Raw genomic sequence first — 27,227 nt, forward strand, 5'->3', positions numbered from 1 at the left:
ATGCATGTCTACTATTGTAAAGCGCAACGGAATCTGCTGCGCTATATAAGAAACTGCAAATAAATAAATAAATAAATAAATAATGTCCGCCTTCAATGAGTCGATCCTAACACCCATTCCCCTGCAAGCAGGGCCCTTCCTACCCCTACAGATGTGCCCACGTACATCTAGACTCCTTTCTCTATAATTTCCGTTAAATGGCATCGGATTTGAAAAAAAGGACACACAAGCAGCTTCTGCCGATTAAAGTGATATGCAGCATGCCTATATTCTGTGACTGCCGCTGTATGTTCACACAAAGGCCCTTATTCTGGTTGGTGTGGTAATATCCGCGTGCGTTCGTGCCGCCGATGTTTTGTGTCTGCGCATGTGCAGAGGCGTCTCTGCGCATGTGCGAGCTGGACGCACGGCAACATTCCGCATGAACTGTGTACACTACGAACAGGGGGTGGAGAGGGGCGTGAAGGGCTCATTACCATATGTTTACACCCCGCGTTTCATGAAAACGCTGGGCGTACGTATGGTAATGCGGCCGTGACGCTAGTGTAGGGGGAGGACATATGACATTGCCGGATGTCAGCTGCCCGCCCAGATCCCTGCTATTGCATGGAGAAATGCCCGTGTGGTCTGAGGTTGCGGGAGCTGGCGGACCACTCGGCCCTGCATTCGATGTTCTGCGACCATCGAATGATGGGGGAGGTTCCCTGAGATGGAGGGGGTGTATTCATGAGAAATACGCGTGCGGTCCGTTCGGACAGCTTCTTACCGCGTACGGACGGAGTTGGCGATCCGTATGGAAGGCGGGGTTTAGGACGCACGGTGCTGGCCGCATATTCGGATCCGGCCGCACCGATCAGAATAAGGGCCAAAGTCCTGCATTACACGGTTTACCAGGAAAACACCAGCATTCCATTTCGTATGCAGATATAGCGGCAGTCGCACACTGAATATGTACACTCCGCATATCATTTTAATTAGCAGAAGCTGCTTGTGAGAGCTTTTTGCTTGATTACTTAACAGAGAACGTCTCAATAGAAACCACCTCCTCTACAGAGTTACACGGAGTTCACACACGGCTTGTATCCCGTGGAGGACAGATGTATGTGTCCACATCTATAAACACATAAGAACGACTAGCTCACGGCATATCTGACCTGCGCTCTGCAGGAAGGATGGAGCTCTCTGCAACTCACACGGGTTATCACACGCCTGCAGCTCTCACCCAGTAATATCATCCCCAACCAGAAGGCAGCAGAGACCTTTATAACCATAATTAGCAAATCATGGCGTTCCCTTTTAAATCCAAAGTGCACTTCTGCCAGCAGCTAGAAGACTGATCAATACGGCGGTAAGTTTGTTGCGTTAGCGACCATAAAGTAAGGTGACGGAGAGATAAAAATCTGCTGTCAGTAAAGTATTAGCTGGCTGTACAGTACGGACCCGCAGCCAATCACATCGCAGCACAGCTACAGTACAGCAGCCATCAATTACCTGCAGCTGGCAGATATGACTGGACTGATACATAATAAAATGCTCTGCAACCGACATTGGATTTATGTGTTATGACGCCAGCGCCAAAGCCCGATTCGCTAACACTGCATAGGATGAGGAATACGCAGACCCGCCGGCTTCTTTATCAGGTTTCTGTCGTTAGGAGATGATAAATCTGAAACGGCTTCAGCATTTATCTTAATGAAGTCACTGATCATTTGAATGAACACAAAGTATATAGTGTTCAGTCTAGCACCGGCTATCTTTGAAAACCCATGCAGTTCCTCTTCCCTGCCTGGGGTGTCACTGTCTGCTGGAGTACTTCTAGCACAGTGTGGTCTGTATATCAGCACTGATATGCAAACCAGACCTGTGCTAAAAACACCACAGCAGACAGCGACACCCCAGGCAGGGAAGAGGAACTGCAGGGGTTTTCAAAGATAGCGGGTGCTAGAATAAACACAAAAGATATGCACTGTGGAAATGTCCAAATTATAGCTCAAAAGGAGGATTTTGGTACTCACCGATAAATCCATTTCTCTGAGATCAGCAGGGGCCACTGGGAATCACATCGGGTTTTGGAGCTTGGTTAGCTGGGAGCTAGGCACTACTTAGTTTTAATACAGGGGAGACTAGCTCCTCCCCTCCAAGACCCATCATCCCCCAGTGAGAAAATTGGTAAACTAGAGGAGATAGGAACAAACAACGTTATATTAAACAAAAAACAACACAACAACCAGGCAAACGAGTAAACTGGACCCACGTACAGACCCAACGATCAGAATCCGCAGGCTGGGTGGGCGCCCAGTGGCCCCTGCTGATCTCAGAGAAATGGATTTATCGGTGAGTACCAAAATCCTCCTTTCTCTGACATGCAGCAGGGGCCACTGGGAATCACATCGGGGAGGTTCCAAAGACCAGGCCCCGGGTGGGAGAGCGCTGGGGATTCTGGAGGACCAAACGCCCGAACTCTGCTGCAGAGTCAGCGAAGGTGTCGAACTTGTAAAAGCGCACGAACGTATTTACGGACGACCAAGTGGCCGCCCTGCAAATCTGCGCAACTGAAGCACCTCGTCTTGCAGCCCAAGACGTGCTTACAGATCTAGTCGAATGTGCCGTCAAGGAGGAAGGTGGAACTCTTCCCGCCTTTAAGTAGGCACCTCTGATTGTGAATTTAATCCATCTCGCTAATGTCTGTTTTGAAGCCGGACGTCCCCGGCGAAAAGCGTCATACAGAACGAACAAGCTATCCGTCTTACGGATACGACGAGTTCTAGACACATAGATCTTTAAGGCGCGCACAACATCTAATGATTCCTGCTGAGAAGAGTCCCCTTGAAAAGCCGGTACCACTATAGGTTGATTTATATGATATGAAGAGACTACCTTTGGGAGGAATGCAGACGTCGTGCGTAACTCCGCCCTGTCCTCATGAAAAATGAGATATGGAGCTCTGCAGGACAGTGCACTAAGCTCTGATACTCTGCGCGCCGCAGAGGCCAGAGCTAACAGAAGGACCGTTTTCCAGCATAGGAACTTAAGTTCCACCCTTTCAAGCGGTTCAAAGGATTCTGACTGTAGGAACGACAGGACCAAGTCTAAGTCCCATGGAGGCACAGGTGGAGCAAACGGTGGTTGCACTCTGAGGACCCCTTGCAAAAAGGTCTGGATCTCAGGCAAGAGTGCCAACCTCCTTTGAAAAAGGAGAAAGAAAAAAATGGTGCAGCGCTGTGTTGAATAGAATATAATCAAATTTTATTAAAAAAAATTTGTATTTATAAAATAACAGTTAATATGGCCAACAAGGACAGACAAGACTAACAACATATATTAATTTGATTAGTTCATTCCCCTCTCAACCAACTGGATTTTAAGTGAGTTTGTTAGATGCATGCAATATTTATAATACTCCTCAATGTTAAGGATCAGAACAGTCACTGCTTTGCTGTGCACATGCAAATATAAAGGTTAGAGTATACTCAAGTCTGTTTCCAGTTCTGAGGCAGGGATGGGGTTTTCTTTAAGGCTTTGGATAAGTCATGCGCTGCTGTCTCCGACCATCGGTGTAGATGTTTTTACCCAGTCATATCCAAGAACAAGCGCTGTTAGTCTGTAGCCAAAACGGTGTCCCCTCTACCTCTCTACGCGTTTCTCCGCCTCGTTATACGTATCAGCGGCTTCCTCAGGAGTGGTGTATTGATAGCGGTTCACTTCCGCCTTTTTATAGCTGGTTTCAGGTCGTCTGCGCCTGCGCTCGCGATGCGGCTCAAGCCTCCTTTTCATTCACTGCAGCCTTTCAGCTGTATAGTGACCGGCTGTAATATCGGCCGCGTAATTTCCGGCTTTGACGTCACGGTGGTTGCCGCTAGCGTGACACACCTCTCTCACGCTCAGCTTTCTGTTGCTATAGTGATGGTGCGTTTGTATTACGCTGCGTTAGCTTGAAGCGTCTTACTTGTATCCGGCTGGATGTTCCTTCTGCCGGTTGCCATAGTGATGCATTTGCTTGTAATCTGCTGCAGAGTTACCCCAAGCAAGTGTAATATCTATTTTATTTATAAAGGGGTATATATCACAGACGTACTGAATCGCCAGTTAGTTCAATCATAATAGGGGGTTGACATATAACATATAACACATAGCATAAAAAAATCAAACAATTATTTAAATATAGTCAGTAAATTAAAACATATAAATAGAGCGAGATATGATTGTCATCAGTAATAGATAAGCATATATCGATTTATGGGGCTTAGTTTAGCTCCATGGGGTTTGGCTATATATATAACCACCTCCATAACGTTTTTTCTAAAGGGAAATACAGTTTCATAGATTTTCATAGATCTCATAACAGTTTTATAGAAAAAGTTAAAAAAGCTAGTAAGTCATCATGGGGAGAGTTGTATTCTTTTTCGCAACTGTCCAAAACCAAAACAAAAATAAAAATAAAAATAAAGATAAAAACAAAAACAAGAACAGAATCAAGAGACTGGACAATTAGAGAAGTATAAAGATTTAACATAGAAATCAAAAAATTTTTTTTTTTTTAATAAGATATACATATGTATCTTGGGTGGCCTCAAAAACCACCCTCTGTCCAGACATGTCCTTAACTGCCAGGGGATGTCACTTAAAAATGTTGAAGTGAAGGCCATTGAACATGTTACCAGCACCATTAGGGGGGGCGATAGATTCAATAGGCTATGTGGCAGAGAAGCCTTTTGGATCTTTCGCCTCGGCACCATGGTGCCTAAGGGGCTCAATGATACAATTGAGCTTAACAGTATTTAAACTTCGAATTGTCTATACTCTCTCCGAGGTCCTTGGGGAAGGTCAGGGTGGGGATTTCCTTATTACAAGGGGTGGGTGGTGGGTGGGAAGGGTGGGTAGTTTAATATATGAATTTTCCAAAGTAACTAAATACATATGTATATCTTATTAAAAAAAAAATTTTTTTTTTTATTTCTATGTTAAATCTTTATACTTCTCTAATTGTCCAGTCTCTTGATTCTGTTCTTGTTTTTGTTTTTATCTTTATTTTTATTTTTGTTTTGGTTTTGGACAGTTGCGAAAAAGAATACAACTCTCCCCATGATGACTTACTAGCTTTTTTAACTTTTTCTATAAAACTGTTATGAGATCTATGAAAATCTATGAAACTGTATTTCCCTTTAGAAAAAACGTTATGGAGGTGGTTATATATATAGCCAAACCCCATGGAGCTAAACTAAGCCCCATAAATCGATATATGCTTATCTATTACTGATGACAATCATATCTCGCTCTATTTATATGTTTTAATTTACTGACTATATTTAAATAATTGTTTGATTTTTTTATGCTATGTGTTATATGTTATATGTCAACCCCCTATTATGATTGAACTAACTGGCGATTCAGTACGTCTGTGATATATACCCCTTTATAAATAAAATAGATATTACACTTGCTTGGGGTAACTCTGCAGCAGATTACAAGCAAATGCATCACTATGGCAACCGGCAGAAGGAACATCCAGCCGGATACAAGTAAGACGCTTCAAGCTAACGCAGCGTAATACAAACGCACCATCACTATAGCAACAGAAAGCTGAGCGTGAGAGAGGTGTGTCACGCTAGCGGCAACCACCGTGACGTCAAAGCCGGAAATTACGCGGCCGATATTACAGCCGGTCACTATACAGCTGAAAGGCTGCAGTGAATGAAAAGGAGGCTTGAGCCGCATCGCGAGCGCAGGCGCAGACGACCTGAAACCAGCTATAAAAAGGCGGAAGTGAACCGCTATCAATACACCACTCCTGAGGAAGCCGCTGATACGTATAACGAGGCGGAGAAACGCGTAGAGAGGTAGAGGGGACACCGTTTTGGCTACAGACTAACAGCGCTTGTTCTTGGATATGACTGGGTAAAAACATCTACACCGATGGTCGGAGACAGCAGCGCATGACTTATCCAAAGCCTTAAAGAAAACCCCATCCCTGCCTCAGAACTGGAAACAGACTTGAGTATACTCTAACCTTTATATTTGCATGTGCACAGCAAAGCAGTGACTGTTCTGATCCTTAACATTGAGGAGTATTATAAATATTGCATGCATCTAACAAACTCACTAAAAATCCAGTTGGTTGAGAGGGGAATGAACTAATCAAATTAATATATGTTGTTAGTCTTGTCTGTCCTTGTTGGCCATATTAACTGTTATTTTATAAATACAAATTTTTTTTAATAAAATTTGATTATATTCTATTCAACACAGCGCTGCACCATTTTTTTCTTTCTCCTTTGTATTGGTCCTTAAGGGGTTTGGTAATTTCCCCCTTTGGCGCAGCCGCGGTGCAGAATAAGACAATCAGCGCCTGATATCGATTGTTGCCTTTTTCCTTTGAAAAAGGATGGATAACGCTGAGATCTGTACCTTCAGCGATCCTAACTTAAGGCCTCCATCTAGACCTCGTTGCAGGAACAGCAACAGGCGTGAGAGCTTGAAAATCCGGTAAGGCCAACCCTTTTCCTCACACCACCTCGCATATGATCGCCAAATCCGGTGGTAATGGGCCGCTGACGAAGGTCTGCGAGCCCTCAGCATGGTGGGGATTACCGAACAAGGTATGCCCCGCTCCCTCAATACTGCGGTCTCAACAGCCACGCCGTCAAATGTAGCTGAGTCAACTTTTGGTGGCAGAATGGGCCCCGCTGTAGAAGGTCCTGGCGTAGCGGCAACCGGACGGGGTCGTCTACTGCCATCCTCTGAATGTCCGAGAACCATGACCGTCGAGGCCAAAACGGCGCAATGAGAATCGCCTGGACTGACTCTCTCTTGAGCTTTTTTAAGACTGGCGCTAGAAGAGGAAGCGGAGGGAACAGGTAGACAAACCTGTAGTCCCACGGAGTTGATAGAGCGTCGACTGCTATTGCTCTTGGGTCTCTTGTGCGAGCCACATATCTTGGTAGCTGATGATTTTCCCGCGAGGCCATCAGGTCCACCTCGGGAGTGCCCCACCTCCTGGTGAGCTCTTGAAACACCTCCGGGTGTAGGGACCATTCTCCTGGATGCAGACTCTTGCGACTGAGAAAATCTGCTTCTATGTTCTCCACTCCTGGTAGGAACACCGCCATCAGAACCACCTTCCAACGCTCTGCCCAAAGAAGGATTCTTCTGACCTCTGTCATGGCCATTCGGCTGCGCGTTCCCCCTTGCCTGTTCACATAGGCTACTGCTGTCGCGTTGTCCGAGCGGACCTTCACCGCGTGACCCTGAAGTAGATTCTCCGATCTGACCAGTGCATTGTAAATAGCCCTTAACTCCAATACATTGATCGGTAAGGTCTGTTCCTGGGTGGTCCATTTTCCTTGCATTCTGAGGTCTAGGAGGACCGCTCCCCAACCGCTCAAACTGGCGTCCGTCGTCATTACCGTCCAATTGTGAATCGCGAACCGACGGCCCTCGCTCAAGTGATCTCGCTGGAGCCACCAAGTCAAGGCTAGACGGGCATGGGGGGGATAACCGGATCTGTCTGTGAAGCAGTAGATGAGAACCTGCTCCCTTTTTGAGGAGGTCCATCTGAAAAGTTCTGGAGTGAAAACGCCCCCAGCTCAGAGCTGGAAAGGCCGACACCATCTTTCCCAGTAATTGTACACAAAGGTGCAAACTGACCTTTTGAGGTAGCAATACCCTTCGTGCTAACTCCTGAATGGCCAAAATCTTTTCCTCCGGTAGGAAGACTCTCTGAGCCTCTGTGTCCAACCAAAGGCCCAGGAACCGAATCCTCTGAGTAGGAGTCAGCGAGGACTTCTTGTAGTTCATGACCCAGCCTAAACTGGTCAGCATCATAATGGTCCTCCTGGTATGATCCTCGAGCATCTGGACTGAAGGGGCCTTGACGAGAAGGTCGTCCAGATAAGGGATTATCGTCACCCCCTGGCTCCGAAGAGCTGCGATCGCAACCGACAGAGTCTTGGTGAACACTCTGGGGGCTGACGATAATCCGAAAGGCAGAGCCCTGAATTGAAAATGGTCTCTGCCCACTGCGAAACGCAGAAATACCTGGTGATGGCTGCAGATGGGGATATGCAGATAAGCATCCCTGATATCCAGGGAAATCATATATTCCCCTGGCTCCAAGGAAGCTATTACAGAGTGGACTGACTCCATCTTGAATGGTTGGCGCGAGACCAAAAGGTTTAAAGCCTTGAGGTTTAGGATGGGTCGAACTGACCCATCCGGCTTGGGCACCACAAAGAGATTGGAATAATACCCCAACCCTCTCTGTGATACTGGAACCGGACAGATGACCTGAGAGTCCAACAGTGTCTGGATAGCCAGGAGAATCCCCTCTCTCTTGACCGAGGATTCTGGCAGTGCTGTGGTGAAGAACCTGTTGGGAGGAGGGGCGTCGAACTGTATACGATAGCCCTCCGAGATAATTCTGCGAACCCAATGGTCCTCCGTTAGGGAGAACTATTGTGTTCTGAAGTAGGAGAGGCGTGCTCCGACTGACCAGTCTCCCACTGAAGCTGGCAAACCGTCATGCTGCCGGCTTTGGGGGCTGTTTTGGCTCCTGGACCCGGGGGGCGGCCTGTGGTCGTGATCTGGCTCTAGTACCTCTGGAGGATTGGAAGCCTCTTCCTCTGCCTCGAAAGGAACGCTGCGGGCGAAAGGATTGAAAAGAGGGTCCCACGTACTGGCGTCTCTGAGGCGGCGCCGCTGTTGGCAAAAAAGCAGATTTTCCCCCCGTTGCCTGTGAAATCCATCTGTCCAGTTCTGGACCAAACAGAATATCACCTGCGAAGGGGAGGCCCTCGACCGCTCTCTTAGACTCTGCGTCGGCCTGCCAAGACCTCAGCCACAAGGCCCGTCTCGCTGCAATGGCGTTCGCAGAGATGCGTGATGAAATAAGGGAAATGTCCTTAGCCGCGTCTCCAAGGAAACTCGCCGACTCCTTTATATGTTCCGCCAGTTGTCGAATCTCTTCTGCAGGCATCCCTGAGTCGAGTCCCTCAGTGATCAGCTCCGCCCACCTGGCATTTGCCCTATTTACCCAGGCTGACACAATAGCCGGCCGAAGCTGGGCACCAGCAGCCGTATACATAGCCTTTAAGGTGGCCTCCAACTTCCGATCTGACGGATCCTTAAGCGAACATGCCCCTGGGACTGGCAGGGTAGTCTTCTTAGATAACCTGGACACGGATGTGTCCACCGGTGGAGGAGTTTCCCATTTGCTCAAGGCTGCCGGTTCGAAGGGGTACATTGAAGGGAACCTCTTTGGTACCTGAAAACGCCTGTCTGGTCGCTTCCAGGCCTCAAGAAGCTGATCCTGGTTAGGGCATGGAAAAACCACAGAGGCTCTCTGTGCATTTCCAAATAAATCCAACTCCTGGGGAGCCGGAGGAGGATCCTCAGGCAAATGAAGAACCTCCTTAACCGCAAGAATAAGAGCTTCTATACCAACCGGAGTTGGCTCCGCCTCCTGAGGGGTATCCTGTACCTCCTCCCACTCGCCCTCTTCCATTTCTTCAAAGGGCTCAGGCTCAGGCTCCTCGTCTGTGTCGTCTCCCTGAAGCATCATCTGAAAAGGGCGCTTCTGAGCTAAGGGACCCGGCCTCTGGGGCTTGGATAAGGCCCCCGCTAAGGAGTCCACAGACCTGGACAAAGCCGTAGCCCATGCAGGCTCTGCACTGCGGGATACTGCCAACTCCGCAGACAACTTAGTCATAGTGCCGACTAAGGCTGCAGCCCACTGGGGGGCTGGAGTTTCGGTACTCTGGGTCCCTGACGGGGGGCCCGCACAGGTCTGACAGACTGAAGTTCCCCCAACAGAGTATTGGGAGAACTTGTTTGAACAAACCGTGCAGGTGAAAGACTTCTGAGCAGCCTTGGACCTGCTCGCCATGTCTGCACGTGGGCCAGTCAATGTGAGGCACACACAGACACACAGACTATCCTCACACACACACACACCAACACAAGACAGAAATAACCCTAGGGCAGTAACCAAAATCCCCCCTGGGGGAGCGGGTCCTGGAAGGGAGTAAGTCCCTCTAGCCAGCCAAATCTTTAACAGATAGCCCTGAAGGGGTTACAGTAACTGCAGTCTGCCTGCAAGACAAGAGGGAGAGAGCAGCTGTAGTGTGTGTGTGTTTAACGGGGCAGCACCATGCCCCCCTCAGCGCGCACCTTCCCCCCCTCCTTCCACAGCACTTGCCTGTGCCTTGCTTCAGAAAAGGATTGAGGCTGCCGGCGCTTGGTGGGTTAGCTGCGCCTGTGTATTCAGGCGCGCTCAATTCCTCCTCGCGGCCGCCATTAACCCCCGCCGCGCCAGTCAAAATGGCGGCGGCGCCCTGCAAGGACAGCGCTGCCCGCGTTCTAGAGGGTAGGGACAGGTGGGGGTGTAACTTGCGCCCTACACAGCGCGCTTCAGACCCCACGCCGCGGCCGCCATGAACCCCTTCCGCCCCGCCAATTATTTGCGGCGGCGTCTGCCGGGTAAGCGCTACGGCGTTTCTGCAGCCCACTGTGGGGTGCTGGGGAAGTTTAGTACTCACCCTGCTGAGGTCTGTGAGCAGCGTCTGGCGGTCCTCTTGATGGAGGTCGGCAGGAACGCTGATAGTGTCACGGCAGAAGCCTTTGAAGAGGCTCTGACTGACAGCCTGGGCGACCCAGGGGCGCAGGAAACCCGGACCCTAGCTTTTTAATAAGCAGGGAAGGGATCCTATTCTGTTTGTATAGAAAAACTGAAGAATTCTTGAGAAAAAATTAGAGTAGTGCAGGAGCAGTGAGAACTGTGACTAGCTCCCTCGGCACAATTTTCTCACTGGGGGATGATGGGTCTTGGAGGGGAGGAGCTAGTCTCCCCTGTATTAAAACTAAGTAGTGCCTAGCTCCCAGCTAACCAAGCTCCAAAACCCGATGTGATTCCCAGTGGCCCCTGCTGCATGTCAGAGAAATAAGCATTTGAAAAATATATGCAATTGACCGAAAACTTAAGGGGCCTACACACGGGGCGACACTGCTGAGCAATGTATATCTCTCTGATCACTCAGCACACAGCGCTGCACAGTGATGTGTCAGCGCTGTGTGCTGAGCCATCTGTCAGCGCCAGTGTTCTCCGGTGAGAACCAAGGCCCTGCCCAGGGATATCCGTTGATTTATCCTGCATGCAGGAGGATATTAACCCCTTCAGTGGCAATCCCGAGAATGTGTCTCAGTGTCCAGTCTGGCAAGCCCGGAAAATTCTCAGGATTGCCACTGTTTAGAGCCGGGCTGCGCTGCTGAGTTCAATCACTGAACTCAGGCAGCTTCAGCGCTGCCCGGCTCCCTCCCCTCCGCCGCGCCTCCTCCTCCCCTCTCCGGGTTTTCTACTGAAGTCCCCGGCGCCGGCTGCGCAGATCCGGGCAGCCTCTGATTGACAGTTCAGCGGCGCTGCCCAGACCCAGGGAGGCAGTGGTGTTTTTTTTTTAAGGGAGCGCTCCCCCCAAAAAAACTCACCCAGTGGGGAGCGCTCCCCCCCCCAAAAAAAACCCACCACTGAAGGGGTTAATTGCCGAGCGATAGTGACTCGCGGGACCGCACATCGCTGTGGTCCCTATGCGCGGAGCAATGTAGGGCATTTTCTAGTCAGATCGCCTGATATTGCCCAGTGTGTGGGCCCCATAAGACCACACCTGATATTCACATGGGCCGATTTTTCTGTACAGCCCACAGTGACAGTGATGTGCGGTCCCACGCTTCACCATCGCCTGACTACATTTGGACTGTATGCAGCACCAGAGAACACTGGTCAGCACAGATCGCTCAGTGTACTGTGCGATTTGTGTTTAAGTACATCGCTAAACACAGGGCCCCCGTCACCTCATGTGTACAGGGCATTACACCTGCCATGGATTCACCACGGGGCCCCATAATTAAGTAGAGGTATCAGAATAGGTTCAGTACTAGTGACAGAAGAACAGGGTGACATCCAGCAGCCTGGGAGAGGGTAATAGTGAAGAAGATCCCTGATTGGACAGGAGCCAGGGAATATATAAATATGGTCGCATGCAGTCAAAATCTAGTCAAATCGCACAGATCGCTACCCTATATCATACCATTACCAGCGTATCGGGACGATAAGTGCATTTTGCAGGTCCCAATCAGCGGCTTATCCAGTGGGCCGCATCTTGCAGTGTATAGAATCCCGCGACCAACCGCTTGACTATAAAAGTGTCCTCCATTCATGCTCTACACCGCACCTTACGCTACATGACACAGGTCTATGTATTTATTTCTGTGAGGTTACCTTTCTCTCTCTGATGATCTCTTTCCACAGCCTTCCAGTGCTAATGCACATAAATGGGAGACAGGAGAGTAATAATCGGTAAATGGAAATGATATGAGGATAGTAATTATCCCTTTTGTGCGGTTATACTAGGGAAGACAGCGCTTCATTCTTCCAGTTCCACTTACTGGTGTCTGCATAGAACTTTCCTCCATTATAAATCAGGTGTAATGCACAGCGGAGAAGTCCGCAGCAAATCTGGCAGACACCAGGAATAAATAGCATTCCCTCGCCAATAGATGTATCCTATGGGAGTCATAGGGCTGATATGAACCCCAAATTAGTGTACTGCGTCCCCTCGCTATGCTCCAGGCCAGGAGTCTGAAAACAAAATAAAATAAAAAATGGGTTCCACGTACTATTTTTGTGTAGAACAAAGAATAACGTGCTCCAATGTGTAATTACACATACAGGAGTAAAAAAATACCTAAAGCAGATTGTGTATTACGTTATATATAAAATCTCTGTCATCGGCTACAACAGGAATGTTGGTAAGGACCACTATTCCTCGGTTTGTTTCTTCAGCTTACTATTAATAAAATTGTTATTCTGCCCAGTGCCGTATGTGGGGCCATAGTCACATGATGTGTTAAGCAGAGGGGCTTTGGTAAAGATACCTTGAGCTCTGTGTACTTTAGAAATCCCCTCCTCCTCTCCATTGCCATGCAAAAAAACGGACAGCCGCTGTTATTTCATAATGCCACGGTTTCTGGGTGTTAACTAAGTGGGGTGGAAAGTCTTGTTTCTGTGAAGAGATTCCTGTTTAATTAATGGATGTTCCAAATTCTCACAATTTACCATGCATGGACAATGGAGTTGCGCATATCAGCAAAACCGATATGATAAAGGATGACTACAGAATTCTGGAGAGGGATTCTTATACAGCTCTAAGCCCTACTGTATCCCTGCAATAAGCGAGGACTATTTTTGCAGACACGGGGGGGGGGGGGTGTTGGGGTAGCGGTATTGAATCGGGAACAATATTTCCGATATCGGCCACAACCTATTCAATACGAGTACGGCTGGGACTCACCACTTTTTTTTTTTGCTTTCGAAATGCTTCCTAAAGTCACATTGGAAGTGAATAGGTAAAATATATTAGAAATATCATCTGGCATTGAATACATAAATTGCTATTTGATAAATTCTGTATGTACAATGCCCTTCCAAGCACAATAATACTCTCTAGCAGCCTCCAAACTTTCAAGCGTTCCCTGAAAACTCACCTCTTCCGGCAAGCCTATCATATTTAAGTTCTACACGCATAACCCTCTGAGGCACTTATGTATTATATAACTTCCCTTCTGGACCTGCAACTTGGTGGGACTGCTATGTTATTACTGATGCCTGTCCTTGTGTTTCCCTCCTATGTCCATATATAAATTGTAAGCTTGCAGCAGGGCCCTCTAACCCCCAATTCTGTCTGTTGTTACCCAGTTTGTTTTATCACTGTCTACTATTGTAAAGCGCAACGGAATCTGCTGCGCTATATAAGAAACTGTAACGGAATCTGCTGCGCTATATAAGACGCTGTAACGAAATCTGCTGCGCTATATAAGACACTGTAACGGAATCTACTGCACTATATAAGAAACTGTAACGGAATCTGCTGCGCTATATAAGACACTGTAACGGAATCTGCTGCGCTATATAAGAAACTGTAACGGAATCTGCTGCGCTATATAAGACACTGTAACGGAATCTGCTGCGCTATATAAGAAACTGTAACGGAATCTGCTGCGCTATATAAGACACTGTAACGGAATCTGCTGCGCTATATAAGAAACTGTAACGGAATCTGCTGCGCTATATAAGAAACTGTAACGGAATCTGCTGCGCTATATAAGAAACTGTAACGGAACCTGCTGCGCTATAGAAGACGCTGTAACGGAATCTGCTGCGCTATATAAGACACTGTAATGGAATCTGCTGCGCTATATAAGGAACTGTAATGGAATCTGCTGCGCTATATAAGACACTGTAACGGAATCTGCTGCGCTATATAAGGAACTGTAACGGAATCTGCTGCGCTATATAAGACACTGTAAATGGATAAATGAATAAATAAATAAATAATGTACATGGGTGGATCCGAAAGTTCCAGTCCATCTATCTATCTATCTATATATAGATGCCTAGCGATCACAGATTGGTTTTGGGCATCACAAGACCTGGGTCTTCTCACCGGGTGCCGGACTGGGTCCCGATAGGCATTTACCTGATGCCGGGATCCCGACTGTCAAAACACCGACAGCCGGCTTCCCGACGGCCGTCTGCTATTTTCCCTTCATGGGGGGCCACGACCCTCATGGAGGGAGAATAGAATAGGTGGCTCGGCTTAGTTGCGCTCACCATGCTGTCTGGGTCCGGCCAGTCGGGATTCCGACGTCGGGCTAATGACTGCCGGAATACCGACTGTCGGACCCCTGTACCACACCCCTTCTTACCGTCAGCCTGTTAAACAATTGAATAGCACCATCTGACACCCAAAAACAATAAAATCCCCCCCCCCTCCCGCCCCCATAGAGTGTATGTAAATAGGTGCTGGAAAGAATGGGCACTCAGGCACTGTCAGTTACAGGTGAAAGCAGGACAGGTTTATTCTCGTTTTGTCCTGACGACGGGGGAGACCCCGAAACGTAGACCCTAAGGAATAAACCGGTCCTGCTTTCACCTGTAACTTACAGTCCCTGAGTGCCCATTCTTTCCAGCACCTATCTACAAGGGGCTGCAAGGTCCCTATGGCAGGCACCGGGGCAAGCAACAGTACTTGGGCTCCACTTAAGACCTGAGTGCCGGTCCAGCCTTTTGGATATATATGCGTAAATATATCTGACTCAAAAGATATATGGTTTTATAACTGTACTAACACGGTCTTGTTCCCAACTGTAAAGCACAACGGAACCCAGTACGCTGGCGCAATAGAAGCAAATGTTAATAAGCGTTGCTGGAGAACAGTGGGGTAAATGACTGAGACGCTGCATTAGAGGCTCGGAGCTACAAACCTTCCGTGTGGGATTTCTCCTTGATTACATATTAACTTTCCGCTCTGCCTTAATGTCAAATAACGGCTTTACTCGCTCTTTAGAGAAACAGCGCACTGACGTATCGCACAATTTCACATACTATAATTACTGTAATAATAAAAAAGGACAATTTGGAGCCATTCCTCACTAACCTCATATTTTAATTAATACACTAAAAATGAGGCCCTCCATGCACGGAGCAAAACCCAGCCTGCGATGTAATCCTTCACACATATATACCGTGAGCGGAATATTCAGTTTGTTAATTAAAACAATAAAATAAAAAAAAAAGAAATCAATAAAGCTTCTAAAAATGAAAAAAAAAAAAAAAAAATTATGGTGCCCATAGCAACCAGTGAGATTCTGTCTATCGTTTCTCTACTGCATCGTAGAAAATGAAAGTCAGACTCCGATTGGTTGATATGGGCAACATATACTATGCTGCAAACTATAAAAGGATCTTATTTTGCGGATAGAATTCCGGCGGCATTTCAAAAAGAAAAACCGCTCAGGAACCTTTGTATTCCTCTGGCAGAGGCAGCGTCCGTTGTGCGTATATCCCCGGATGCCCCAGATACATAATGTACCTGTATGAGGCTCAGCCAGCGCTCTGTCAGGCTCTGCGCTGTATCTGGCATCGCACGGTGCCGTCACGCTCTTCCTCACATGTGTTACGGATGCACAAAGCTCGGAGATATAAATAGCTCTGGATGTTAGAGATTAGAATAGAACAAACTGAGTTTCTGCAGCACTAGAATGTGGCAATGACAGAATTCCTAAGCTCCTGACGTGTTCCTGTAGCCGCTCGCTGCGCCGTGTTTATCCTGGCGCAGAACACCCTCAGGAATTCCATATAAGCGGCGGTATTCCATATAAGCAGCTCTTTATATGAGGAATACTAATCCTGCGAGGCTAAGAATCTGCTCTTCATACAAGACCTGTGTACATCTAACCAATCACAGAGGAGCAATTCCCACCCCAGTGTAATACTCCAGGACACCGGGGGAAGTATGCTATTAGCTGTGAAAGATAAGGGTGGGGAATTTTATCAAAGCTTGGAGAGTTTAAGTACCAATCTGCTCCCAGCTGTCATTTTCAAACACAGCCTGCAACATGGCAGTCAGGAGCTGATTGGTTAGTATTTTATCTCGCTCCAAGCTTTGATCCCCACAGTATATTTATATGTTATATTTTCCTCAGCTGCCACCCACCTATATCGCAAGAACAATTCCTTCTGCCATCTTCATCTTTTCTACTCTGCCCAAAGCAAATTGTGAGCATGGTGGCACGGTGGTTAGCATTGCAGCACCACAGTACTGGGCTCATCAGTCAGGCACAAAGAGGGCCGATCACAGATCTAGGCTAACTTCCAGCACTCCAGCTGCTGTGGAACTACATTTCCCAGCATGCCCTGCCACAGTTTTAGCAAGCCCTAACAGCAAAACTGTGGCAGGGCATGCTGGGATGTGTTGTTCCACAGCAGAGGGCTTCCAACTATCTACCCATAACCTATAACATTATAACCAGTATATACTGTATAAACTATACTAATACCAGAACTCTGAGTGTTTATTATTGCTTAGCAACCCTTATCCCGGCAAATGCACCTACTTCAGAAGCAGTTAGGGCTTTTTACTGTTGTTATAATTATACCCCTACGTCCTATCCACATCCTCACTGTCTGGTTCCCAGGAATAAACTCTCACATCAGTGCTACTATAAAACATCAATCAGCCTGTTTATTTCACAAGATTAAAGCGGAGCTGAACACGCATGTTATAAGATGTGCAGAGGGTAACACGCATGTTAGATGTGCAGAGGGTAACACGTATGTTATAAGCTGTGCACAGGGTAATGGAACACCACTAAACACCAATGGCCTCCTTATTTGTATATTAGATATTCGTAATCTCCCTGCACAGAGCAAGTAGGACCAGACCCTAGGAGTTAAGTTGGGTACACACTGGACGATATATCGGCAACAATATCATCGTCAGCGTGTAAGTCAATATCGTTAAAGTTGCAAGTGGCCACGGGTCGTTAAAGACCCTCCACGTCCTCTGTATATACATCCCAATCTATCTGCATGTATGGAGCGGGTGCCATCACTGACCAATATCGTGAATTATATCGGCCAGTGTGTACGGTCAATATCGTTCTTCCGCAGCACCGCCACGGGAATCGATGTTATGTGTACCCAGCTCAACATATAGCACACAATACCATCCGTAGGGCAGCTTAATACGCAGTACACCAAGAGGCGCTGAAGTGGGAGGCGCCCCATATGACCCTATTCTCAATGAATATAGATGGGAAACATGTTCCAAGTATGTGTGAATTAGCTTACAGACATGTAGGTCGACCAGTGATTTTCAACTTGCGGCACACCAAACAAAATGTTAAAATTGCAAGGCACACCGTTAGACACCCACATGAAAAAAAACACATTGACCCCAGAAGAAAAAAAACAATCACACTGGTCCCCACAGGTAACAAAAATAAGATACATTGGCCCTCACATTAAAGCAAAAGACCAGTAAATAACAGTTGAACCGGTGGCGGTAGCTGTTAACTGGTGTGGACATCATATTTTTTCCTCTCCTGTCATTGCAGTATTAGCTATAGGTAAAGGCCGGTGATGTCTGACAAGAAGCATCCACCAGGAAACGCACAATGGAGAATGTGGTGACATCATCATCTCCAATGAGAAATGTGGGAAGTCTGCCAGGAACGCTGCACAGAACAATAGTTACTGCTGACATACGGAATCCAACCTATGATTACTGTGTGCCCTGTAATCACCCTGCCCGGTCACGCCCGACATCGCACGCCCTCTCCTGCTTATTAATCTACGTCACAACAATACAAATGACAATTATTTATGAAATTGCGTTCTGGAAAGTAACCCGATTGGTCAAATCGGTAGCTTGCATTAGCCAAACCTTTTTTATTAAACCTTTTAAATATCAACGTTGCTGTGAGGGTTCCTCAAAATATCTGTTACAAAATGCCAACGTCCCTCACAGCGGGATGCAGTGTAAATCCCGGCGGTCGGGATCCCGGCGTTCAGAATCCCGATCGCCGAAATCCCGACACTTTCTCCCTCCGTGGGTGTCCACGACACCCCCGGAGAGAGAATAAATTAGTGTGCCGAGCATAGCGAGGCACAGGGCTTGCTGCGCGGCGAGCGCAGCGAGCCCGCAAGGGGGGGGGGGGGGGGGCGACCCACGTCGGGATTCTGAACGCCGGGATCCCGGACGCCGGGATCTAATACTGAATCCCTCACAGCGACTGTTCTTTTAGTATAAGTACAAATGCAGCCAAGTCAATTCACTGACGTTTAGTTAAATATTGCACCCAAAAAGAGAACAGTCGCTGTGAACGGCGCTGGCGTATTGTAAAGGATATTTTAAGGATCTCACAGATAAGTTGGGACTCCAAGGGTTTAATAAAAAGATTTGCTTGGCAATTTCCACACCTATTTTGACAAATACCCTTGGGCGCTCAAAGGGTTAAATATTAATGAATAAGTGTGAGCAAATTTCTGGCAATGGAAAAATAATGTGAAGTAATCGGTTTTCAAGGAGTATTTGTAGTGGTCGGTGGTATCATTCATACAGGATGTGAGTGGATCCCAAACAAACCCAAAAAGAAAAAAAAATAGCGCTTAGGTTTATGACGCTGGTAAATAAGTGCTTTTATAGCTGTTGGAAGGGGTTGGGATCATTTTATCTACAGCATGATGGTCGACAGTCATTAGGTCGACACCTTTAGGTCAACATTGGGTCTAGGTCGACTAGGGAAAAGGTCGAAAGATCATTAGTTCGACCAATGTCTAGGTCGACAGTCAAAATGTCGACATGGGGTTTTTCACTGTTTTTTCGCCTGAATGCCAACACAGTCGACATGGACACAGTTTAAAGTGCACCACATCTCCTCGCTTCACTCGCAATGCGTCGGGCACGGTGCCTCGCTGCGCTCGGCACACTATTTTATTCTCCCACCATGCCCTAGTGGATGGTAGGGCATGAAATACCGCCTGTCTGCACATGTCGGCTCAAAAAACAGTGAAAAACCCCACGTCGACCTTTTGCTGTCGACCTAGACACTGTCAAACTAAATACCTTTCGACCTAGAACCATGTCGACCATCATGCTGTAGACCAGTGGTAGCCAACCCTAGCCCTCGAGAGCTACCAACAGTTCACATTTTCCAGACAACCTAGCTGCTGCACAGCTGCACTTATTAATCACTGACACATTTTAAAAGATCCACAGATGGAGCTAATTAGCTCACTTGTGATTCTGTGAGGAGACCTGCAAAACATGCACTGTTGGTAGCTCTCGAGGACTAGGGTTGGCTACCCCAGCTGTAGACCAAATAACTGCATCCCATTACAAGGGTTTTCTTTACCAACAAAACATTTTATACGGCATTTAAAGAAAAAAAAATGCTCAGACTGTAAAATCATATAATGCAAATAAATGTTTGTTAAGTCTCATGACGGAACGTCAGCTGATCTGCATCATGTGACCCTCATGTGATCCTCCTGCAATGTCCTCTGAATAGATTAATTCTCTTATTTTTGTTTTATTTTATTCTCCAAATAAACAAAGGTTCCTCTGATGGTTTTTGACGAGGTGAAGCTGGACTGCATGTATCAACAATCACATCCAGGGACAATGGCTCCCAAATTGGGAGGCCAATACCAGGTCATTGGCCTCCAGATGCCACAGTGCGCTGATCACCGCTGAAGGGGTGGGCAGGTGCATGGCCTATTACACAGGGTTGCCAACCCTCCCGGAATGGCCGTGAGGGACCCGGAAAGGGTTCCACTGCCCGGATCCCGCGACCCCCCCTCAGCAGGGGGGGTCGCGGGTCAAATGACGTGAAACACCTCATTTTAGCCCCGCCCACTGCAGTGCATCATCTCACTACTTATTGGGCCCTCGCAGGGCTAGTGCACATGTTTGGGTGAGATCCACTGGATCCCTCTCCTGGTAATTGTGCGTTATGTAGCCCATAGGCTACATAAACTAACATCATTTGAAGATGGCATTAGCTGTCGGGCCTAAAAATCGCTACCATGGAAACATTTGGAGAAATTGGAAATGAGTGACATCTGCTGTAGTTCCTATGGGCTAATTCAGATCTGATCGCAGATCGCAAATTTGTTCTCAAAATGTGTAAAACCATGCTGCACTGCAGATGGGGCAGATATAAAATGTGCAGAGAGAGTTAGAATTGGGGGAGTTATTTTGGTTCTGTGCAGGGTAAATACTGGCTGCTTTATTCTTAAACTGCAATTCAGATTTCAGATTAAACACACCCCACCCAAATCTGACTCTATGCACATGTTACATCTGCCCCACCTGTAGTGCAACATGGGATTTCTTTTAGAACAAATTTGCACTGCGATCAAGTCTGAATTAGGCCCCTAGTACACACATTTGGCAAGTGTGCTAAACTGATAATGTAGTCCCACATCAGCTGGCGGACTGCATATCGCCCACCCATGATCTAGAAGGACCACACATAGATGTTTTTGCAAGTGCGTGTTTTGGGGTGAGATTTTAAATACAATAGGAAGGACATGGTCAAGAATTGGTTTCTAAATAGACATTTTCTTATGTTTGATTATTTTCTGCATATTGTCCTGCTGTGCCTGATCTAGAACCCAGCTTCTAATCTTTATGGAAAATACTCCTAAAAGTGATGGTTTTGGGTCAAGGAGAACGTAGGCACAGTAACTTGCCTGCCACTAACTGCCCTGTACAAGGTCATTAGTCCTTAGTGGTTGGGTAGGGTTAATGATCACTCAGCCCAAAGGGCTAGGTGTATGGGAGACGTTAACGATAGAGGTTCATTTTAAAACCTTCCTGTTCTATTTTCCATCCTGAATGGGAAATAGACTGAGCGAAACGCATGGTTGCAGCCACAGATTACTATCGCACTCAAGCTCCTCTTGTTTTCACCTTCCAGAGAAGAACTGTATCTCTACCTTTTGTTCCAGGCAATTAACCTGTCCCTCCCCCTCCCCCTCCCCCTCCCCCTCCCCACGGGACAATCACGTTTACTTTGGTCTTGGCCAACAAGGACAGATAGGAGCAAAAAACAAGTCACTGACATGAAGAAGAAGCTGAATAATATCATCACCGGTTCCTAAAAATAATAAATAATTTCTACAAGAGCAACCTACAAGGACCAATAAAACCTCAACACTATAATGTCCTGATATAAACCATGATTGTAAAATGAATTCAATTTACTCTGACAACCACAGAAGCCTTGTTTAACGGTAAAGTATTACATTCTCCGCATATCTAGGACAGTGCCCACGTGGGACTCCGATCAGTCATTACAAAAGGCAAAGAATGAGTTGCTGTGACTTCACTGGCCATGCCCACGAGTATGAATCAGCCAATCCACACAGAGCAAAATTTACAACTCCAACCCCCGGGGAACCTTAACAGTGCATGTTTTCCAGACCCAGGTATATACTTTACTGAATGATGATTATAAAACCACAGGTGGTATAAATTATTTCACTGACGATACTGGGAGGAAACCTGGAAAACATGAAATGTTAGGGTTCCCAGAGGGCTGGAATTTGGAAAACCTGCCATAAAAGTATTTCTTCTCAACAAGACAGGCCAACCCTCAGTCTCTCTGCCTGATCTTATAGAAAAGTACCTGCCCCCGAAACATGGCACCTTATGCAGGGTGGAAGAGAGAACCTATTCAATAAAAAAATAATAAATACAAATGTTTTTCATGTGTACTAATCAGCTCAGTTAATATACAGACTTTGGGGTGTAGTACTCCCAACTAATGGTATGACCTCATCTTAAATACATACCAGAATCACAGTGCACAAAGTGGATCTCTTTGTAAGTGCAATGCTGGTGCACTTGCTATTTAGATTACTGCATTAATGTGATTGCACCGCAGACAACTGCTCTATTTAATAATTATACCCTGTATGCCAAGTATCGACTCCGAGTGAGCTGCCTGTAGTTACCGGGAAACTATGATTTATAGAATTGCCGTAAGGTGAAGAAAATTAACTGGCAATAGAAGAAACAGCGTCATCTTCACCCTTAACGGGTTGGCGTTGTCCACACTGGACGCAGTTCTCCAGAAGACAGGCTAAATACTTATGAGCAAGCATATTCAGGGAGAACTTTATCACATTTTGGAGAGAGAGAGAGAGATAAAAGAGATCAAGATAATGGGGCAGATGTATTAAGTCTGGTGATCAGATAAAGTATTGATAAATTGGGTACTTCTTTACTTTCACGGCGCCGCGCGTACTTCCGGGTTACGCTCGCCACTAATTAAGTAAAATAAACTAAGTTAACGCCATGCCAACATGGATAGTTCATACCTCCACTATCCATGTTGGCATGGAGTTGATTTTAATTAGCGTGGCGAGCGTAGCGAGCCACCGAGCCCGCAGCGTGGGCGAGCGAAGCGAGCCCCGCAAGGGGACTCTGACGCGCGGCGCCATGCTGGCGCCGTGAAAGTAGAGAAGTACCATAAATTGAAAGGTGACAACGCACCAGCCAATCGACTGTTTGAAAAATGACAGTTGGGAAGTGCCTGTACAATGCCAGCTGGAATCTTATTGGTTGGTACTTTTTTTTCTATCCAAAGATTGATTAATCTCCCCTGGCAGTAAAATGACCCATCTCTGCTGCCTGTGAGCCGGGTCTTGCACAGTACGATTGATTTATTATCCTGTGGTTTCAACCACCTTCCTTCCCTTCAAAAAAACTGATTGTTATTCATAATGGAGACATACAGACACCCCCCCCAACACACACACACACACACACACACACACACAGTAAAAAAAAAAAGAAAACATTTCAGAGTAGGAGCCCCACCTAACACACGCCACAGATGCCCACTAGGGGAGCAGAAGAGGCCACCAGCCCAGACAGTATACACCTGTACACACTAGACCAGTGATTTTCAACCTTTTTACCTTGCGGCACACTAAATAAGATTCTAAAATTGCCAAAGCACAGGGTAAAACACATTGGCCCCCAAAGGAAAAAAAAATTGGCCACATATAAAAAAAAAACAAATCACACAGGTAACAAAAATAAAATACATTGGCCCTTTACATGAAAAGAGACCAGTAAATAACAGTTGAACTGGTGGTGGCTGTAAACTGGTTTGGGCATCTCTAGATCGGGGGCACACCTGAGAACAGCTCAAGGCACACTAGTATGACACGGCACAGTGTTTGTGCTGCCCAGGTGACGTGGGGGGAGGGGGTAGCTGGACTGAATCCCTCTCAAGGGTAAACAGGAAAAAAAAAGCCCATAGATTTTAGGGTAACACCATCTAATAAAGGTGTTGACCACAGTATCCCAGCTCCAGAAACTGTCACATTCCGAAATTTGGAGCATGTTAGAAAAGCCGCAAAACCTCAAAAAAACGTTCAACCCCCCAACAAGAATAACTTTACTCCCTCCAGTCAGACCCCGGCACTACATGCCAGAGGTACAATTACCAGCTACAAACGGCGGGCTCCACATTACATCTAACAAACCTCCGCTGATACATCACTATGGAAACCGCCCATCCTAGTGGTCTCATAATAGCCCGGGTAATTATAATCACCGTCAGCAGTACGTCGAGCATTACAAAGTGAAAACACATCTGATATTTCCAGGCAGAATAAATGGTGGAAATCTAAGAAAAATACAACGATGCAGCAAACCCCCTGGGATGTAAGATTTATACAGAAATTGCACATACTCAGACCTTAGAGCTCAGGGCTACAATTAAAGCAAAGGACTAAAAAAAATCTGTTGATACAGTATGTGCACTGGACAAAACTGCAGACCGTTTTTGAAATTTGAATGCTTATAACAACTGTTACTTCATGCAGTGCAATGATTCATATATCAAATGAAAGGAAATGTAATGCTGAATTCAACACAATAGGTCAACTGAGGTCAAATATTTGCATTACAAGAGAAGTTATGCTACATTCAAGTCAGACAAAGAAGCACAGACGCGCGAGATTCAAGAAGCAGATTTTAGTCAAGGCCCCCATACACCTGAAAGACATTGGGTACTTGTGTATTTTGGCGGCGCCTATCGCATCGCATACCATAAGGCATACGATGGTATGCGATGCGACGCGATATCGCGCGATATTGTACAATGCCATACAATTTTAAAATTGTATGACATTGTATATGGCATACAATGCCATACAATGCAATGCGATGTGATTTAACATTGTATAAGCACCCTAATGGGTGCTTACAATGTTAAATGCACCCCCCCACTATAAACGTGAACCCGAAGCGTGGCGAGCGCAGCGAGCCCGCGAGGGGCGGCGGTACGCATCCTCCGACCTTTTCATACCCCCACTATCCACGTCGGCGTGGAGTTGAGAATAGAAAGTGTGGCGAGCGCAGCCACCGAGCCCGAAGCGTGGCGAGCGCAGCGAGCCCTGCGAGGGGATGCGGATACCTGTGTAGGCAGCGAGGGGACTCCGATATCTGTGAAGGTATCCGCTGCGCTCGCCACGCTTCGGGCTCGGTGGCTGCGCTCGCCACACTTTCTATTCTCAACTCCACGCCGACGTGGATAGTGGGGGTATCAAAAGGTCGGAGGACGCGTAGCGCAGCGCTGCGCTCGCCACGCTTCGGGTTCACGTTTATAGTGGGGGGGGGGGGTGGCGTGGGGGTGCATTTAACATTGTAAGCACCCATTACGGTGCTTAAAAGCACCCTTTAGGGTGCTTATACAATCTTTCATCGTATAGGGGCCAAAAATCGCGTCGCATCGCATGCCATCGGGTGCATGGCATGCGATGCGATTAAAACATTGCGCAATGGAAATCGGGGGCGCCGCTATAATACACAAGTACCAGAAATTGCACCCAACCATACAATCTCGAGGGATTTTATGCAGTTGGGATTGGGAGCAGATTGCATGTGCTTTTAAGCACATACAATTTGTCATTAGATGGCTCATACAACCGGGGTCATGTGACACTCCCTCCCTGACTAGCAGAACAGAGAGGTGCAGGTTCTGGGCGGCCCGTGGCTGGGAGCTGCAGAAGTTTCCAAGCGGCCGACGGGCGGGCGGCTGAAGAGAGCGGTGGTGGACGTCCTTTTTTATTCAGAGGATTACTGCATTAGGGCTATTTAATAATGGCAGATGTGAACAGATTGATAATTGCTGGCAACCTGTAAATTAATATTTTTTAAACATGATTTTGGGTACTCCTATCCTTTTGATCCTAGTAGGCCAGCCCACTATTTAAATGAAGCTTCAATCATGTAGCAGCTGGATTGTATGACTGGTTGTATGACGGATTGTGAGTACATTGTGTGTCCAAAAACCACCAAGGACTGCTGGGGAGTTGAAGGGAAAGTTGGACATAATCATGAGACCGGTCTTTCTGATGTATGGCCACCTTCAGACATTGTCGACCCAGGTACCGCATACCCCCTAATTTCACTCACCTGCATCAGTCTGCTATGTTAGGAGGGGAAAGCATCTGTAATGCTGTGTACACACTGTGAGATATCCTTGCTATTTGACTTAAGATTCGAGTGCTATGCAATCTTTGCTATCTCTGTACTATTTACATACAAATCATGCTATCTACATACGATTTGCACTATATAGTCATTGCTGCCCTGTCTATCTGGGTTTCGATTAGCGCTGCCACGGGAGCGCGCATCGTGATCGCAAGGTAAAAACCTGTGCAATCTGCATGCGATCCCGATGCGATTTTGACTATATAGTCAAAATCTCACGCTGATTGTACCATAACAGAGCAGGCAGTGTTAGTGACAGCTTGGCAAACTTGTACAGGGGAGTGGCTAGTGATGTCACAGTGGCTCAAATGACTGCAATGCTTTACTTTTGTTGCACTTAATCAGAACACTGTTCTAAACATGTGGCCAATGTTTCAGCTTCCAATATGCTGGTGATATAACGTATGTAGACAGTATTCAATATACAGTACGGTGGAAAATCACAACATTGTGGGGTTTTAATTTACATTCAAGTGCTTAACTGAAAGACACTGTTGGTAAAGAGAGTCAGAATGGCCAGTGATGCTAAGGACGATCGTAAGTACAGCAGTCTTAAGAGACATGGTCCTGGGGCGGTGTTGTATCATCTTCACGGTAAGTTACAGAAAGCTGTGAGCTTAACGAGACACCAAGCGTAAACCACCAAAACAGCTGCACAATACACCCGGCACCTTCAGGTCTATAGTACAAGCACATGGAAACGAGCATCAATTTAGGCTGATTAATTGAGTCCACTGGGAACCATTAGGTATAATACAGAGATATAAACAATGCGTACTTGTCTATATCTTATACCCATTAACAGAGCGGGGTCTTGTCACTGATTGCAGGAAGAAACGGGCAGAGGAAAAAAGAACAGAAATTAAATATGCAATCTCCGTTCTCAACACAAGGGCTGTTAATTGCAGAGAAATAAGCGTTCCCAAACATTGGGGTGGTGTCATTCTGCTAGTGGTAGGGAAGGAACCCACCGAAGATCTTCTAAAACGCAACTTTCATTATGGGTTTTACAATGAAGGGTCAGTATCAATGGATACATTAGTTATCTGATCTTTTAGCCGAGCAGACGTTATAAGGAAAGTTCCAAAATTCTGTATTCCTCATATCAATGAGAACTTTGGAAGCGTCCCTAGGAGCTGATCGCTGTCAGAATATAAGTCAGTACCTTCACGGATGTACAAATAAGGCCCCCATGCACTAGAATGAGGGTGTAGGCAAGCGTACAATCTTGAGGGGTTGTAGGATGGATTGTAGGTACATTGTGTGCGCACAAATTGGTCAATGTGCGTCCCGCTGGTGGAAGCATTGGTCCTTTAATCA

The 27,227-nt window shown here is 46.7% G+C and overlaps 2 protein-coding genes across 3 annotated transcripts in view; both read right to left on the reverse strand.

Moving 5' to 3' along the window:
* The window catches only part of TMEM65 (transmembrane protein 65), an 80,688-nt gene that overhangs the window by 47,107 nt on the left and 6,354 nt on the right, over positions 1-27,227 (reverse strand). The gene's annotated exons all lie outside the window — the stretch shown is intronic.
* Positions 6,247-10,783, reverse strand: LOC146080005 (uncharacterized). 2 transcript variants are annotated; one of them, XM_083186775.1, is made up of 2 exons: positions 10,533-10,783; positions 6,247-10,086 (listed from the first exon to the last, which is right to left on the reverse strand). In XM_083186775.1, the coding sequence occupies exon 2, from the start codon at positions 8,140-8,142 to the stop codon at positions 6,340-6,342; it is 1,803 nt and encodes a 600-aa protein (XP_083042901.1). In that variant the 5' UTR covers positions 8,143-10,086; positions 10,533-10,783; the 3' UTR covers positions 6,247-6,339. The 2 variants fall into 2 exon arrangements, with proteins under 2 accessions (XP_083042901.1, XP_083042902.1); XM_083186776.1 differs by having other exon boundaries at positions 8,159-10,086.

The sequence above is a fragment of the Crinia signifera genome, chromosome 5 (assembly GCF_055691185.1).
Source record: "Crinia signifera chromosome 5, ASM5569118v1, whole genome shotgun sequence".
Classification (NCBI taxonomy): domain Eukaryota; kingdom Metazoa; phylum Chordata; class Amphibia; order Anura; family Myobatrachidae; genus Crinia; species Crinia signifera.